This window comes from Acaromyces ingoldii, assembly GCF_003144295.1.
Source record: "Acaromyces ingoldii strain MCA 4198 unplaced genomic scaffold FA10scaffold_10, whole genome shotgun sequence".
In the NCBI taxonomy this organism is placed as follows: domain Eukaryota; kingdom Fungi; phylum Basidiomycota; class Exobasidiomycetes; order Exobasidiales; family Cryptobasidiaceae; genus Acaromyces; species Acaromyces ingoldii.
Window position 1 is genome coordinate 35,971 of NW_020290256.1, and position 13,429 is coordinate 49,399.

Below are 13,429 nucleotides of genomic sequence, written 5' to 3' on the forward strand. Positions count from 1 at the left end.
ACGTTCCTTCGGCACATCAATCATCGTGTCGGACATGTAGTCCATGGCCCAGGCGTCATGAGGATGGTTCACAACCTGAGCGAGCACGAGACAACTATTGTCAAGGGCGAAGACGCGATGAAATCGTACGCGCTTGCGAAGGTTTTGATGATTCTTTGCTTGGGATTCGAGCGATATGCCAGCAGGAATTACGATGGATTTCGTACAACACTGGGCGAGAAAGAGATCCGAAAGGTTTACGAGAACGGCATAATTCAGGCCATCAACTGGTTTCATATTGTCAAAGAATGTCTTCGGCTTGGAGACTCAGGGACTTTGGGTAGCATAGAGGGCCTGCAAGCGGTCTGCGTAATCCTCCTTCGCGGAGCGGTGCTGCTGAATCTGGCTTTATCGAACGCTCAGGAACTCGGGCTCCATCGGCTAGGCGCGCCCACCCGCAATCAGAGAAAGAGCGCTGCCGACTTTGTCAAGCTGGAGACAGAAGTACGAATGTGGACATACCTTTGCATCGCGGATTGGTCATTGGGCGGCACACGCCATTTGACGTATCGTATCCAACCATCACAAACCACGACGCGCTTGCCCCTGAACGTCAATGACGAGAATCTGGAACAGGCTGTTGTCCAGGTAGAATCGGGAAACACCTGGACGACGACGACCTTCGTACTCACCCACGCGCGATTTGCTCTTGTATCAGTAGCAGAGACATCGTGGACGTTCGCACCCAACAAGCGCGCATGTCTTCTAGGTGCGAGGAGAACGATACGAACGTAGTTGACGAGGTTCACGACCTTCGGAGGGACTCCGCCTTTTCAAAGGACCCCCTTCTAGCGGGCCTGACTGAAGAGAATCGAAAGGATGTCCATCTCAGACTACAGGCTTTCATCGACTAACTTCCTCACTTTTATCGTATCGACAGTCTTGTTCAACTTCCTCAGCAGATTCCTGAACTTTAATGGATTCATTTAGCACCAATGGGATTCCGAGGTGATCGAGCTTCTGGAGACTGCGGTTATCTGAAAGCTTGCCCGAGTCCTGTATTGTTGTTTGCAAACGCTGTAGAAGAGGGAGCCGCAGATCTGGCATCCATGTTCGATTGTTTCCACACTCTAGGACGTGTCGAGCGTGAGCGACACTTCTAAATTTTGCACACGCAATGTTGCTTTGGTGACCACGGGAGAAGAGGTCCTTGTCCTTCCAAACCCGCTCAGCAAGAAGGCTGTAAGCGTTAATCCTTCTCACGCTGAAGCCAATATGGATTGTTTTGACCTTCATTGGATGCTTCTCTTTGGAGCACAGCGTCTAAATATCACCGCTTAACGAGACATCTCCGGTAGTCTGGCTCGTCTGAGAATTTGCTGTGGCTTTCTTCAAGTTGAGATGACTTGAAATTTGAGCACTTGGATGCCGTCCCGGGGCGCTGCCGCGTTGATGTAGCTAATTCATTACCGCGCCTTACGACTCGATATGAGAGTTAGGTCAGAATGTGGACTTTCTACGCGCGTTGTAGACGCACCCTTCGTGCTGTTGGCCGAGTCGCCTCGCGGAGAGCAGCATCGCGGCAGGCTGATTTAGAAATCTGTGAGAGGGCAGCGAAGATCGCACAAATCTAAAGCGGACGTCATGGCGATAAGATTTCAGCTTGTGAGAGCAGAAGCTTTGCGCTTCATTGCAGATATAGCTGGGTCACGCATCTGGACACGTTTATACTGAGCACTCGCAGCTCCAAAAAGGGGAAGAGAATTCCTACGTTCATTACTGAGGCCGAGAGGTGAGTTCTGTCGTTTGATAGAGCTGCATCATGGACGTCTTGTTGGTTGAGCAGATACGTGTATCAGCGTTTGACCGAGGCCGAGCTCGCGGCAGATGAATTATAAGAGCCTTCGATGACTGCCGCTCGTCTGCGAGAGGTGTGCTGTTCTTCCCAAATCAGTCTCAAACACGGCGAGACCATGGCGATTCTGCTACAGAATTCCCAACGTACGCTTGGTCATAGTCCTTTGGGTCATATCGCGAGATGAAAGCAAAGCTGAACTTAAAATTTAGTCAGCTATATCGCTTCATTATCCATGCTAGAGATATCATTACTCACAGTTGGGAAGCTAACAACCTACTTCGAATGGCTCGACAGCAGTAGAGGAGCGGCGACATTTCGACTCTATGGAGTGTCAGCAGCATGGAGAGCGGTGAAAAGATATGGTGTCTGCCGACATAAAGATCGCCAACGCCTTAATGGTACTTTGTCAGCATGAGTGGGTGGCAAGATGGCGTGGCTCATAGTGCGCGAGATGCTTCAAGTGCGCGAGGAGAGGCGGGTGGTCGGGCGACGGAGCGAGCGCTGGTATCTGCTGGTGTGGAGGGCTCTTCTTTGTTTTGTTGGATCCCTGCTCTCCCTTGTCTCGTATCACGAAGGCCATGATCTACTTATGCATCGTGCTTCTCAATCTTCAGGTTCGCCACTTTGCTCACTCGATCAAAGGGCACAGGCCAGATGTCAAGAAACCAAAGCACCGTGACAACCACGTCGAAGACGGCGTTTTCTCATATTTTGCAGCGGTGTCATTTGCAGTGTGCTATACGTCGTTATCTTGCCGTCAGCATTGAGGAACATCTTGCCTCCGAGCTTGACCACAAACGTTTTTTTGTGTTTTTTTGCATCTAACAGGTGTGAGGAGTTCCTTTCGAAGAGAGAGGGGGTGTCCTTGAGCGGTCTTAAGGACCGCTAGCGCGGAATCGACTTGGTCATGACCTTTCCGCTGCCCTGGCGCAGGCTGAAAGGGTCGGCATGGGCGAATGGTTGTCAGTGCTGTTCGTGGCACGTAATTGGTGGCAAGCTCAAAAGAGCCAAGCGCTCGGTGCTTCACAGAAAACGACCTCTCGACACCGATCGCACCGATAAGGTTTCAAATCCGCACATGGTGTTTTCGACGCAGGTTACCCGACTCCACTGCACGGTCCATTGTCTCAATAAGAAAGAGAGAAATTGGGAACAGACCTTAAGCAAGTGATATCCTGCTCGGTCCCTTCCCCCAAGGCTTTCACAATTCAAGAGGTAAGATTGCCACCAGGAAGGAAGTGTGTAGGACCTAAGAAAACATACTGCAAACGCCAAGGAGTTTCAAATAGCGTCTGAGCATCTTCATCTGAAGACAGGTGCCGGGTGAGACTCGCGGAGTAGCTTATGATACGGCGTCATTTGAGTTGGTCAATCTAAAAATATTTATTCGGTACTAGTTTAGTTCTCTTCCCGTCCTGGGTTTTGAGAGAAGAAAGTCACCTGTTCTATCCGAACGAGGAAGGGTTCAAGAAAGGGCTGTTATCGTTGAGGTTGCTCCACAGTTGGTCAGAGCATACCGAATCTATTGCTATGAGACCGAAGCAGGGCACGGAGGTCAAAAAGGTTCAGGTTTTTGTCCGCCCACTTCTTATGAACTCCTGTCCGGGGTTGGTGACACCAGTTCGTCTGCAGAAGATCCGAGTGAGGGTATGCCAACAAGCAGCGAAGCTCACGAGAATAAAAAAGGCAAGAAGCGAAGAGGCGCGATTGCTTGCGTCACTTGTCGACGACTGAAAGTGCGATGCGTGCCGTTAAGGCCTGAAAAGGCGAACTCAGATGGGGTCAGTCCACCTTGCCAGCGATGCGCCCGGCTGGGCTATGACTGCCGCTTCGATTCGCTGCCACGCGGCATGTGGCGTCAGCACTCAGCACGTTACTTGAGACAAGGCGACCGACAGCAGCTCCACAAATCCCCAACAGAGGCGCACGAGACTGACGAGGAAGAGCGGGATTGGCTCCAGGCCAGAGTGGACGAGGCTACGACACAGCTTGAGGAATTCATCAGCGGGCGTCAGAAAAAGAAGAAGCAAGACTTCAAGGATAAAACAAACAACAAAGGAGGTACAATAGGACAAGGGACCACTCAGACCTTGCCAGTCAGCTTCACGTCACCCAGCACATCAAAATCAACGGACTTACCCAGGAAGAGCAAGGGGGGAAAGTACGCCTCCGAGCGATATTTGGGCCCCGTCGGCCGCATGGACTCGCTGGAAGTGCTGGTAGATCCTTTTCCGAGTAGTGAGACCGAAGAAGACGCGACTGCTTACGACAACGAAGGACGAAAAGGTCAGGTGGAGAGCAAAGGAAAGGGAAGAGAAAGTAAGGCATCAACAACTCCAGCAACATCTTCCACATTCTCTGCAATTCGCACATCGAGCAAACGCTTTGTTCGACCAAAGCCGGGAGCAGCTCCATTTGTGAGTTGCTCTCATCCTTAACGCGAAGACTGCGAAGCTGAGAATCTTCTCAGCAAATTGGCAATGAGGAGTGCGTAACCTCTCGTTTACTCGAGCACGGCCTTCTGTCTTGGACAAACATCTGTGGCATCTTCGACACCTTCTATGAACGATATGCTCAACACTTTCTCATCCTCGACCGTAGCTTTCACACGCCAGCGTTGGTCGCCAGCCGGTCGGCCTTTCTTTTGGCCGTTGTCTGGGCGGTGGGAAGCCGCAACATGGCAAACCATGAAAAGCCAGAAATCAGCGCCAAATGTTGCGTGGAAGCTGAGCGCCTGGCCGCACAATGCTTCAGTCAGGGCACAAAGAGCGTCGAAATAGTCCAGGGGCTGCTGCTTTTTGCCATGTGGATGCCCGATTCGAAACACTGGAACGATGATCGATCTTGGGTGTACAGCGGCCTAGCGATGCGCATTGCTACCGATCTGGGCATTTCACAGCAGCACGAGGGCGCATTCGAGGACGTCATCAACAATTTCAAAAATATCGCCCATGACACAAAACTCGAGATTTTCAACCGGCAGCGGACGTGGTTATGCTGCTATATAGTCAACAAAAGCTTTTCAGCCCTAATGGGTAAGCAGGACATGCTCCAAGACGATGATCTGATCATCCACTGCCGTAGATGGTGCCTTGTAGCAATCCACGGAGGTGAAGATGATGAAAGGCTAAATCGCCCCTGGAATACGGCGATCGCCGCGCTTGTCGACTTGCTTCGTATGCTGTGTCGCCAACTCAAGCATCTTCGTACCTGGAATCTCCGTCGGTCGGCTGCCCCTGCGTTCAAGCATAGACTACAGAAGACGAAGGCGGCAACCACCAAGACAACGGCAAAATCTATCCACGCTACTGTTGACCACGAGGCCAAGATGGCGTGTATTCGTACCTTCAACGAAGAGCTAGACGAGTGGAACAAACACTGGGCTTCAAGAATGCTTTTCGAATTGCCTAAGCGATGTCAGTCCCGTAAGCTAGATCACGATTCGAGGCTGCTCCTTTCGCTGCACCGGCAGTGGTCCCCTCGAATTAGCTATGCTAGGCTGCTTGTCAACTCCTTTGGCCTTCAGTATCACCTCAATCTCCCAAGAAGAAAAGGAAAGGTAAGCATCAACGAGGGCATCTTCTTTGCTGCCTGTTGGCTATCGGCCCATGACGTCATGTACGGCACCACGGGGGGCATGCGCGCTTCTTTGCCATGGGTACCCGACGCGCAACTCATCATGGTCACGTACGCTAGCCCATTTCTCTTCAAGCTCGCTTGCAATCAGGCGAAATTGGCAGAGCACCATGACAAAGAGGGCGCTCTTGCACTCGTCCAGGAAGTTGCGGATACGTTGAAGAGTACTGCTATGGTCAACATCACCAACGCGGCGCTTTATGCGAACTTGCTGCAGTCATTGCTCAATCCACCCTCACAAGTAAGCGTCGTCACAGAGCAGCTGCAACATGCCAACAGTCTCTCGACTGACGTCGGAGTGTTACCTCTGGCTAAAAACGTCTCTAGTCCTGAAGCGAACGCTCAGTCTCCAGAAGACCAGACGTTCGTGGGACAAACAACTTCATACTCGGATGATATTGTTGCATGCCGTTCTGGTATGCTAAATCTACCAGAGGACGGCTTTATGGACGAAGAATTTTGGTCTGAAATGCTTCCTTTCACCTCCCATCCTTCTCTGCATGCTTTAAGCCCCTCTATTTAAAACAATTGTCCTTCACATTTACCTCCCTATTTCCGTCTGGGAACTAAAATTCTACTCTCATTGCTCGGTGTGAGATTAAGGAGGAAAATGAAATTGTATGGAGAAAGATGACATTGAGAAAAAGAAGGAAAAAGAACTTTTCGATGCAACAAGACATTGAACAAGCAAGGGAAAGCCTTCTCGCATGCTCTTGAACAAGCAAGGCAAAGCCTTCTCGCATGCTCTTGCAACTCTCTGTGACTTGCCGAGAAGCTTCGAAGCTGATGACCAGGCAATAGTTCATCACCCGTTGTTGTTTGCGCTTTTTACTTTTTAACACTTGCCTGAGCGCGAACTCGATGCTTGGACCAAACGCCAGGCCTCTTCTTAAACGTCCGAGACCTCGCTTTTGCGTTGAAACTTGTCAAATAAAGCTCCAGATTGTCATCGTTGACCTTCTTATACATCTTGTACCTCCTCTCATCTTTTGAAGCTTTATACTTCTCAGTTAGTTACCTCACCTATGGAGGTGAAGTGAATGCACGTCAACAGCATAAATCTTCGAATTTCGGGGTGGGAGTAGTACTCTAAAATTCCTTCTTCTTGCTCGTCCTCAGCCACTCTACAAAGAGAAATCACTTTCGAGAGGACGTGTAACATCATTGGTTCTAGCCGTCAGTCCATCAAAAAGGAAACATGGCGTTATACAGCTGCTCGCAAAGCAGCTAGCTCAAGTGTGTGCCGATCCAATGCAATCATTTTCTGTAGGATTAAGACAAAATGTTTCCTCTTTTGATTGTACTGTACGGTCTTTCAACGATATGCACGTCAATACAATAGTAACATCAGCAGCATTGGGATTTGACAGACCTCAGTGCTCGTCCTTCGACTCGGAGCGCTCTACTTTTTGACGGTAGGCGACCATCTGAAGAGCGTGTCGGGCTCGCTGATGCTGTGTGCAATTGTCCCGTCGCGCGCAACCTTTGTGTGGACATTCAAAAGGCTCCAGTAACAGATGAACGCGGCTGTGTCGTCTGGCATGCCCGCTCGTCGAAAAATGGCTATCACACCCCGGAAAAGGGCAGATATACCGGACCTCTTGAGCAGCACTCATCTCGGAAAAGTTCCGGTTTCCGACCGGTCGACTCCTGATGCTGATGGTGCTGAAGATGCTCTTCTTGCCGCCTTTGCCGCTGTTTCTATAATTACCATGGATAGGGAAAGCTTGCTTGTTGTTGCTCTCGATCGCACTGCTTAAGCCTGATGATGTTCGATCCTCCCTTTTAAAGGTCTTGAAGCTGCTGTTGCTGCTGCTCTCCTGACGATATGCATCTGCGCTATCGCCAGCGATGACCGAGACGGAGGAGGCTGCGATGCTGTCATCTGCTGAGTGGGACGTGAAGTCGCATGAAGACCTTGAACGGCCCGAGGTAGAAGCCGGTATGTAAGGGGTGTGAAACCCAAGGCTAGCTTCGGCGACTGAGGTATAGCTCCTCTTCCTTTGATTGGTATGCTTATTCGACCCCTGGCCTTCACTGAGTGTAGGTGCCGTTGTGGATCGGAAAGCTTCAAATGAAGGGTCGGTCATTCGCCGGCTTGGTCTGACTTGCGCTTCGGGCTGATAGAAGCATGCGACACACCTCCTCTGACACTGCCGACACGGATGGCATCCGTCGCAACGAAGCTTGCGAGCCTTGCAGAAACGACAGGCAGCTGACACCCTCTTTGGTAGGTCGACAGGGATTGCAGCCACTGAGAGCGGTTCAATAGACGAGCCCGCTCCAGATTGGAGGGAGCGGTCCGTAGAGTTGTAGATCTCGGATGGAGATGGGTTCTGTGGAGAGGGTGGTCCGGGAAAGGCCGGAAAGAGAGCGTACGCCCCAGCTTGCGTCAGCTGCCGATCCTCTGGCGACACAAGAGGCGTCGAGTAGATTGTGTTGGCGTTGACATTGACGTTGGCATAAAGTGCAGCAGCCGGTAGGGAGGAAGAGGAAGGTGTCACTTCACTGATTGGTGGAGATAGAAAGTCGCCAAAAAGACTCGTCGCAAGCTGTTGCTCCCACGACTTGTCCTCTCCCCACTGGAACTCGTCGTTTTGACTGAACTGCAGGGTTTTCTGGTGCACTTGATGCTGCTCGAAAGGGGTGGAAGGCCTGTCGTGGTTTTGCGAGGCATTACGAAGCGCTCTTGAATTTGAGGGAGAAAATTGGAGGTCTAGTGATGATTGCGATGGCCATGAGCTCAAAGGGCTAGATGAGGGGTGTGAGATCGGGGTCCAACTGAAGTCTCGCGCGGGCTCATCTGAAGCTTGGAAATGATGCTGCCCTTGTTCACTCGACTTTACCGTCGGCAGAAACTGAGGAAGCTGCTCCGTCAATAGGATCTGGGCAACTTCGGAGCTGCTCCACTCCCCAGACCTTTGTTGATCCGTACTCGACGGGCTCGCAGACATCGCAAACGGGGCAGGAAGGGAGGTGTATGCCTGCGAGAAGAGAAGCTCGCTCGGCGAAATGTTTGCGGTGTCATACGAACGAGCGGTCGAGGGACTGGTGTGGTGTCGAGACGCGCTCATTCCGTTGCGCTTCTGCTGCAGCGTCGATGCTGCGACTTGTGGCAACACAGAGCACTGGTGACAGAACTATGGGTGACCGAAACAAGGGCATTCGAAGCAAGGGTGACCGAAATACGGCCCCAGGTGGCAACGAGTGCGGCCTAGCTGGTGGCCGTATGCTAGTGCACTTGGAGCAAGAGTTGTGCTTGCACGGTAAAGTCGAGATAACAAACCTCTTGACTGACTGTTTGATTGAGAGTCCAGTCGATGATAAGAATCTGTCAAGGACTGATCCACGAATGTGCAAAACCCGCCTGGCTTGGCTGCGTTTGCTTGGTTCCTGGGTGATGCAGTCGTGTCTTTGTAAGAGCTCTTCCTTGTAAGGCTAGGTTGCGTCTGCAACGTATTGACCAATTGAGGTGGTGACAGAAGAACTGGAAATCCTTGTTCTGAAGTAAACTGTTTTCTCCATACCACTGACCTCCATACCACTGACCGAAAAGATCAGTTTGTCGTCCTTGAGGAAACTCCATTATGAGAGAGGGAAGGGTGCTTTAAGGGTCTCAGCTGGAGGTAGCGTTGACCTCAATGATCCCTGCCGAGCTTCAAGGAACACCAAGGATGAATTAGTGAGCACCTTAGAACTGAGGAAGAACTTGCGGCGCGGTACCCGTGACCCTTCATGTCGTGTACAGAGCATCGCACGGTGCCCACTTTGTAGCCCGACCATGCGGGCAATCATGACGAATTCGCGTCATAACGGGCAAACGTGCGGGCAACCATGGCGAATACCCCTCATTACGGACAGAACGCGGGCAAACACATGAATGGCGAGCCTATCTCTCGGGAACACTTGAATCACGTGTTCTCAGAAATCTAGGCTTGAGCACGTCACCTGTTGCATTAGTTTTTCGGGTAACTTTGTGTTGAAGTTATATGCGAACAGCGCCACATGGCTCTACAACATAGCAGAAGGCTTAATTTATATAACGGGGTCAAGAGGGTCAGTTGATCGATAGTATCGAGTAATTTATGTGCACCTGAAGTTAGCCTCCAGGGTACATGCGTACTTGTGTTGAACCTTCTCCGCCTTGCGACCCGATCACCTAGCGCAGCAAACTCAATATTTCCTCCTGCCCCATAGTACACTTTCTTGATAATTTGCCACCGACCGGACCATTAAGAGGCCGAGCTGCCTTTTGGACCCTTTCGCATGCTATGCAACCTTACAAGTGGGCCCGTGCCTAATTTTGGCTCCGCAAGCCGTAATCGAGACGCCCAACGTCTGCCCATTGACGGCCGACTTATCAGCCCCTAGAATGAAGATTCCAGCAAGCAGAGGACCGGCAGGACCCTGCCGATGAGAAAAAAAAAGGACTGTTGAATTGACGTGCGCTTGGTGCCGATGTAAAGCTATGACGATCATCCGAGCAGAACTCACCTAGCCGACTTTGCTTTCGGTAGCCTAATTCGCTCAAAGGGAATCTACGCTTGGGCTGTCCTCAAGTGTAAATGTATATTTGCAAGATAGGAAATGAATTCCAGAACAAATATTCGGTATTCATCCAGATGGGGCCTTTGTAGAAGCTACCAACGCATGGGCGGAGCAATAGACAACCAGATCCGCAATACTTGGGACGTGTCCTTCAGCCAATGGAACTGCCGAGTCGCTACCTAGACAGTTGGGCCTCATTTTCAAAGCTTTGTCGTTTAAGAGCTACGGTCACATGAAAGCCCTTTAGTAAACACCGATAGATGAGTTCACTTTCACCGGGAGATGCCGTGACCGTGTAGGAGAATGTCACACATTTCCTCGAAGCACGGTGGCAAAGCATATCCTTCTCGCACAAGGCGGTTTTCTGACCGACTTTGTGCCCCACACCTTCCCTCTGAGGAGAGCGAGAGCAGAACGAACAAAAGAAAGACCAACGGAGAGACGAACTTCGCAGACTACGTCGCAATCTTCTGCACCTTGAGTCCGAGAATTGTTCCTGGCTCCAGAGAACACGGATTGGATGTTTGTGACAAAAATGAGACGTACATGCTGATCGCAGAGGAAAACGGGCAAACCCATCCACGCAGGAATTAAAAAACCATTGTAATGTCCCACTATGCCCAGTCTCGTCACGCAACCTTCACCGATCTCTGCAGAACGGGCAATCCACCTCTACATTACTCATCCTACGTACCAAGACGCTAGAAGACAGCATGTTGTCTGTACCGTCTGTTGTCAAAAGTACGCAACATCTAGACAAGAGTGGAGCTTGTGAACAGCGTGGTAGGGTAGAAGAGGAGGTGGCAACATGTCTGAAAATAAGATGGCGAAAAGGCTTAGTCGCCTGGTTCGGAAGCTGGCGCAAATGATGCTGATTGCTGATTTGGGGAGGTGCATCGATCCTAGAAATACTTTTCCTCCCCCTTCGTTTCTCCCATTCTTCTTTCCCAAAGTTATACTCAAGAAGCCGCAGACACACTTCCTCTCCCTTTTCCCGAAAACGACCACCTCTCGCCAGAACGTTAGCCTGTGGATGACTCCTGCATATTCCTCTCGGCACTCTGTCCACTAACCTTCGACTCATCCATCCTTGTCCTTCACCACAGCAGACAGCTGCGGTGACAAGAATCTTATACGAGGCTACTTGCCAGGCATCTTTGACGAAGACTGGCCACAAGGTGATTGCAGGTGCTACTTTGGTTGGTAGTCGAGAAAAAGCCAAGGCCCGAAAAAAGAAAAAGAGGTCATCGCTTTAAGAGCCACCGCGCACCGATCTTCACGGCTCCAAACCCTCACCGCACTCTCACCATCCGAATTGCCAACCAGGCGACAGCATTCACCAATTATTCACCTTGGAAAGGGCTTTTCCATTTAAATAGCCTCTTGAAGCCACCATACAGCCTCACTCAGCTAGGCTAGTCGTACACTCATCGACAGTTTGCGTCGTTGCTTTCCCCTAACGAGAGAAAGAGCTGCGGCATCGAGCGAGGAAGGGGGAGGTCAATAAAGTAGAACCTCCAGGTGCGTAGAGAAAGTCAGGGCAAGGTGATGCGCCAAGCATTTCTGGTATCCTCATAGTATCTTGATGAGCTTGGGGGGAAGCTCAGACTGTGCTGTGGCGCTCTATTTTGCTTCTCTCCAAGCACTTCCTACCCACTTTTCTCCTCCCTCCCTCTCTTTCTCCTTCGATCTCGCCTTATCGCACTCCTTCTTGAGACTATCGCTTTCGGTTGAGAAGGTTGAAAGCTGTGATCGACCTTCCTCTCGACAGACAGGACATCACACCGTCATCCTCGCTCATATGGTCAGTCCTTGCCGGCGACGAGCCTGCTCTACATACACGAGAGAGAAGGCACGTAGACCGAGCAAGGGACAGAAGCTTGAGCGAGAGCCTTAGTCTTAGGTTCACTCTGTCTGGAAGACCTTGCTGGCTTCATGTCTGGCCAGACTCCACGGACTTGGTCCAACCCAACGGAGGTTTATGCAGAGGAAAGAGGCAGAAGTGCTGGCGACGTGGGCAGTAACGGCAGCAGAAGCGACACCGATGATGCACACTCGGACGACGACGACATGTATCATCATCAGAGCAGTACTAGCCGTTTCATCACTGATCAGCAAGAGCCAGAGGGCCAACTTTCTTCCTTTCAAGAGCAACACGAGAGTGGGACCTCCTCAGGCGTGCAGCATGGTCGACGGGGTCAGCAGCGTACCGTGGCAGGGTACACAGCGCCCCTCCAATGGGAACAGCAACAACAACAACAACATCAACATCAACAGCAGCAGCAGCAGCAGCAACAGCAGCAGCAGCAACAACAGACAACGGAATCACTTTACACGTTGCCCACCCCGCGGCAGACGCAGACGCACCTTCCGGCGGACACTCAGACACTGCAAACGTATCAGCACTACCATCAACCAGAGCAACAGCATCAGCATCAGCATCAGCATCAGCAGCAGCAGCAGCAGCATCAGCAGCAGCGTCAGCAGCAGCGTCAGCAGCAGCAACAACAACAACATCAGCAGCAACGGTCTCATACAGGTACAGCTTCGACGCGTTCACTCAGCAGCAGTATCGTTCGCGAAGTAACCGTGTGTCTAGAACAATGCTTCGTGTCCTCGAAAGGTACGGAAATGTAATAATTTTGAATAGTCAGGTCAGAGAGCATTTTATTCTCAGCATAGATCGAAACGGTGTCAGCAGCAACCTCGTCAGTCGAATGCACCAGCAATTCGGTGCTTTTTTGGCGCGCAAAAGCCGCTTCTTGCTTTGCAAGTGTGCGCAGATTTTATGTCCAGGAGGATTTGGTGTCGAGGATTTCAAGGATTTCCCGTTCGAAAAATTTGACGGTTTCTTGTCGCTAGCAGCCGCCTGTTCCCTCTTTCAATTTATGCATGAGATGGGTTCACACAATAATTCTAGCTGTCGACCTAGAGAAGCTCGTGCTAGTTGCAGGCCGATCGAGCATTGTCTTAGCTGCTCACCAATGGCCTTTCATTCAAGCCAAGGAGAATTGCTACTTTTGATTTCTTTCCCTTTGACGATGCAGAAGGACGACACCTGCTTCCTTGCATTACTCCGTCGCCTCGCAGCCGGAAGGAAAGTGAGGGAGAAGCAACAGGTCACCTCGCCGCGGGAAAGAAATGGACGGAGGAGCAGAACGCTCAGGGTCATTTGCCATTCTGTCTGCATTATTCGACGTACGTCGTATCAGTAGCTCCGATCTTCCTTGTCCGCAAGACCCGATTGCATAGGAAGAGCGGCTTGCGCTCGAAGAGGTCAGAGTTGAAGGACAAACCAAGGGGTCTTTTCTCTCCGTCGTACACGACTATCTCTCCCGCTGCAGATCTCAAGCCGGGCCAATCCTAAGTTCCGCAGAAGCCCAATTACCAGATCTCGAGCCTTGTTCA

The 13,429-nt window shown here is 51.1% G+C and overlaps 3 protein-coding genes across 3 annotated transcripts; 2 read left to right on the plus strand and 1 right to left on the minus strand.

Annotated features, from left to right (window-relative positions):
- Positions 1 to 3,687: 3,687 nt before the first annotated feature.
- Positions 3,688 to 5,764, plus strand: FA10DRAFT_263163 (hypothetical protein; the record flags this gene model as incomplete). The annotated part of the gene is made up of 3 exons (XM_025520178.1): positions 3,688 to 4,156; positions 4,297 to 5,714; positions 5,753 to 5,764. The coding sequence occupies 3 exons, from the start codon at positions 3,688 to 3,690 to the stop codon at positions 5,762 to 5,764; spliced, it is 1,899 nt and encodes a 632-aa protein (XP_025373833.1).
- Positions 5,765 to 7,065: 1,301 nt separating this feature from the next.
- On the minus strand, positions 7,066 to 8,767 carry FA10DRAFT_49375 (hypothetical protein; the record flags this gene model as incomplete). The annotated part of the gene is made up of 1 exon (XM_025525519.1): positions 7,066 to 8,767. A coding segment is annotated over exon 1 (1,482 nt), but the record flags the coding sequence as incomplete, so codon positions are not given.
- Positions 8,768 to 11,956: 3,189 nt separating this feature from the next.
- On the plus strand, positions 11,957 to 12,658 carry FA10DRAFT_289513 (hypothetical protein; the record flags this gene model as incomplete). The annotated part of the gene is made up of 1 exon (XM_025524303.1): positions 11,957 to 12,658. The coding sequence occupies one exon, from the start codon at positions 11,957 to 11,959 to the stop codon at positions 12,656 to 12,658; it is 702 nt and encodes a 233-aa protein (XP_025373835.1).
- Between the last annotated feature and the right edge of the window lie 771 nt (positions 12,659 to 13,429).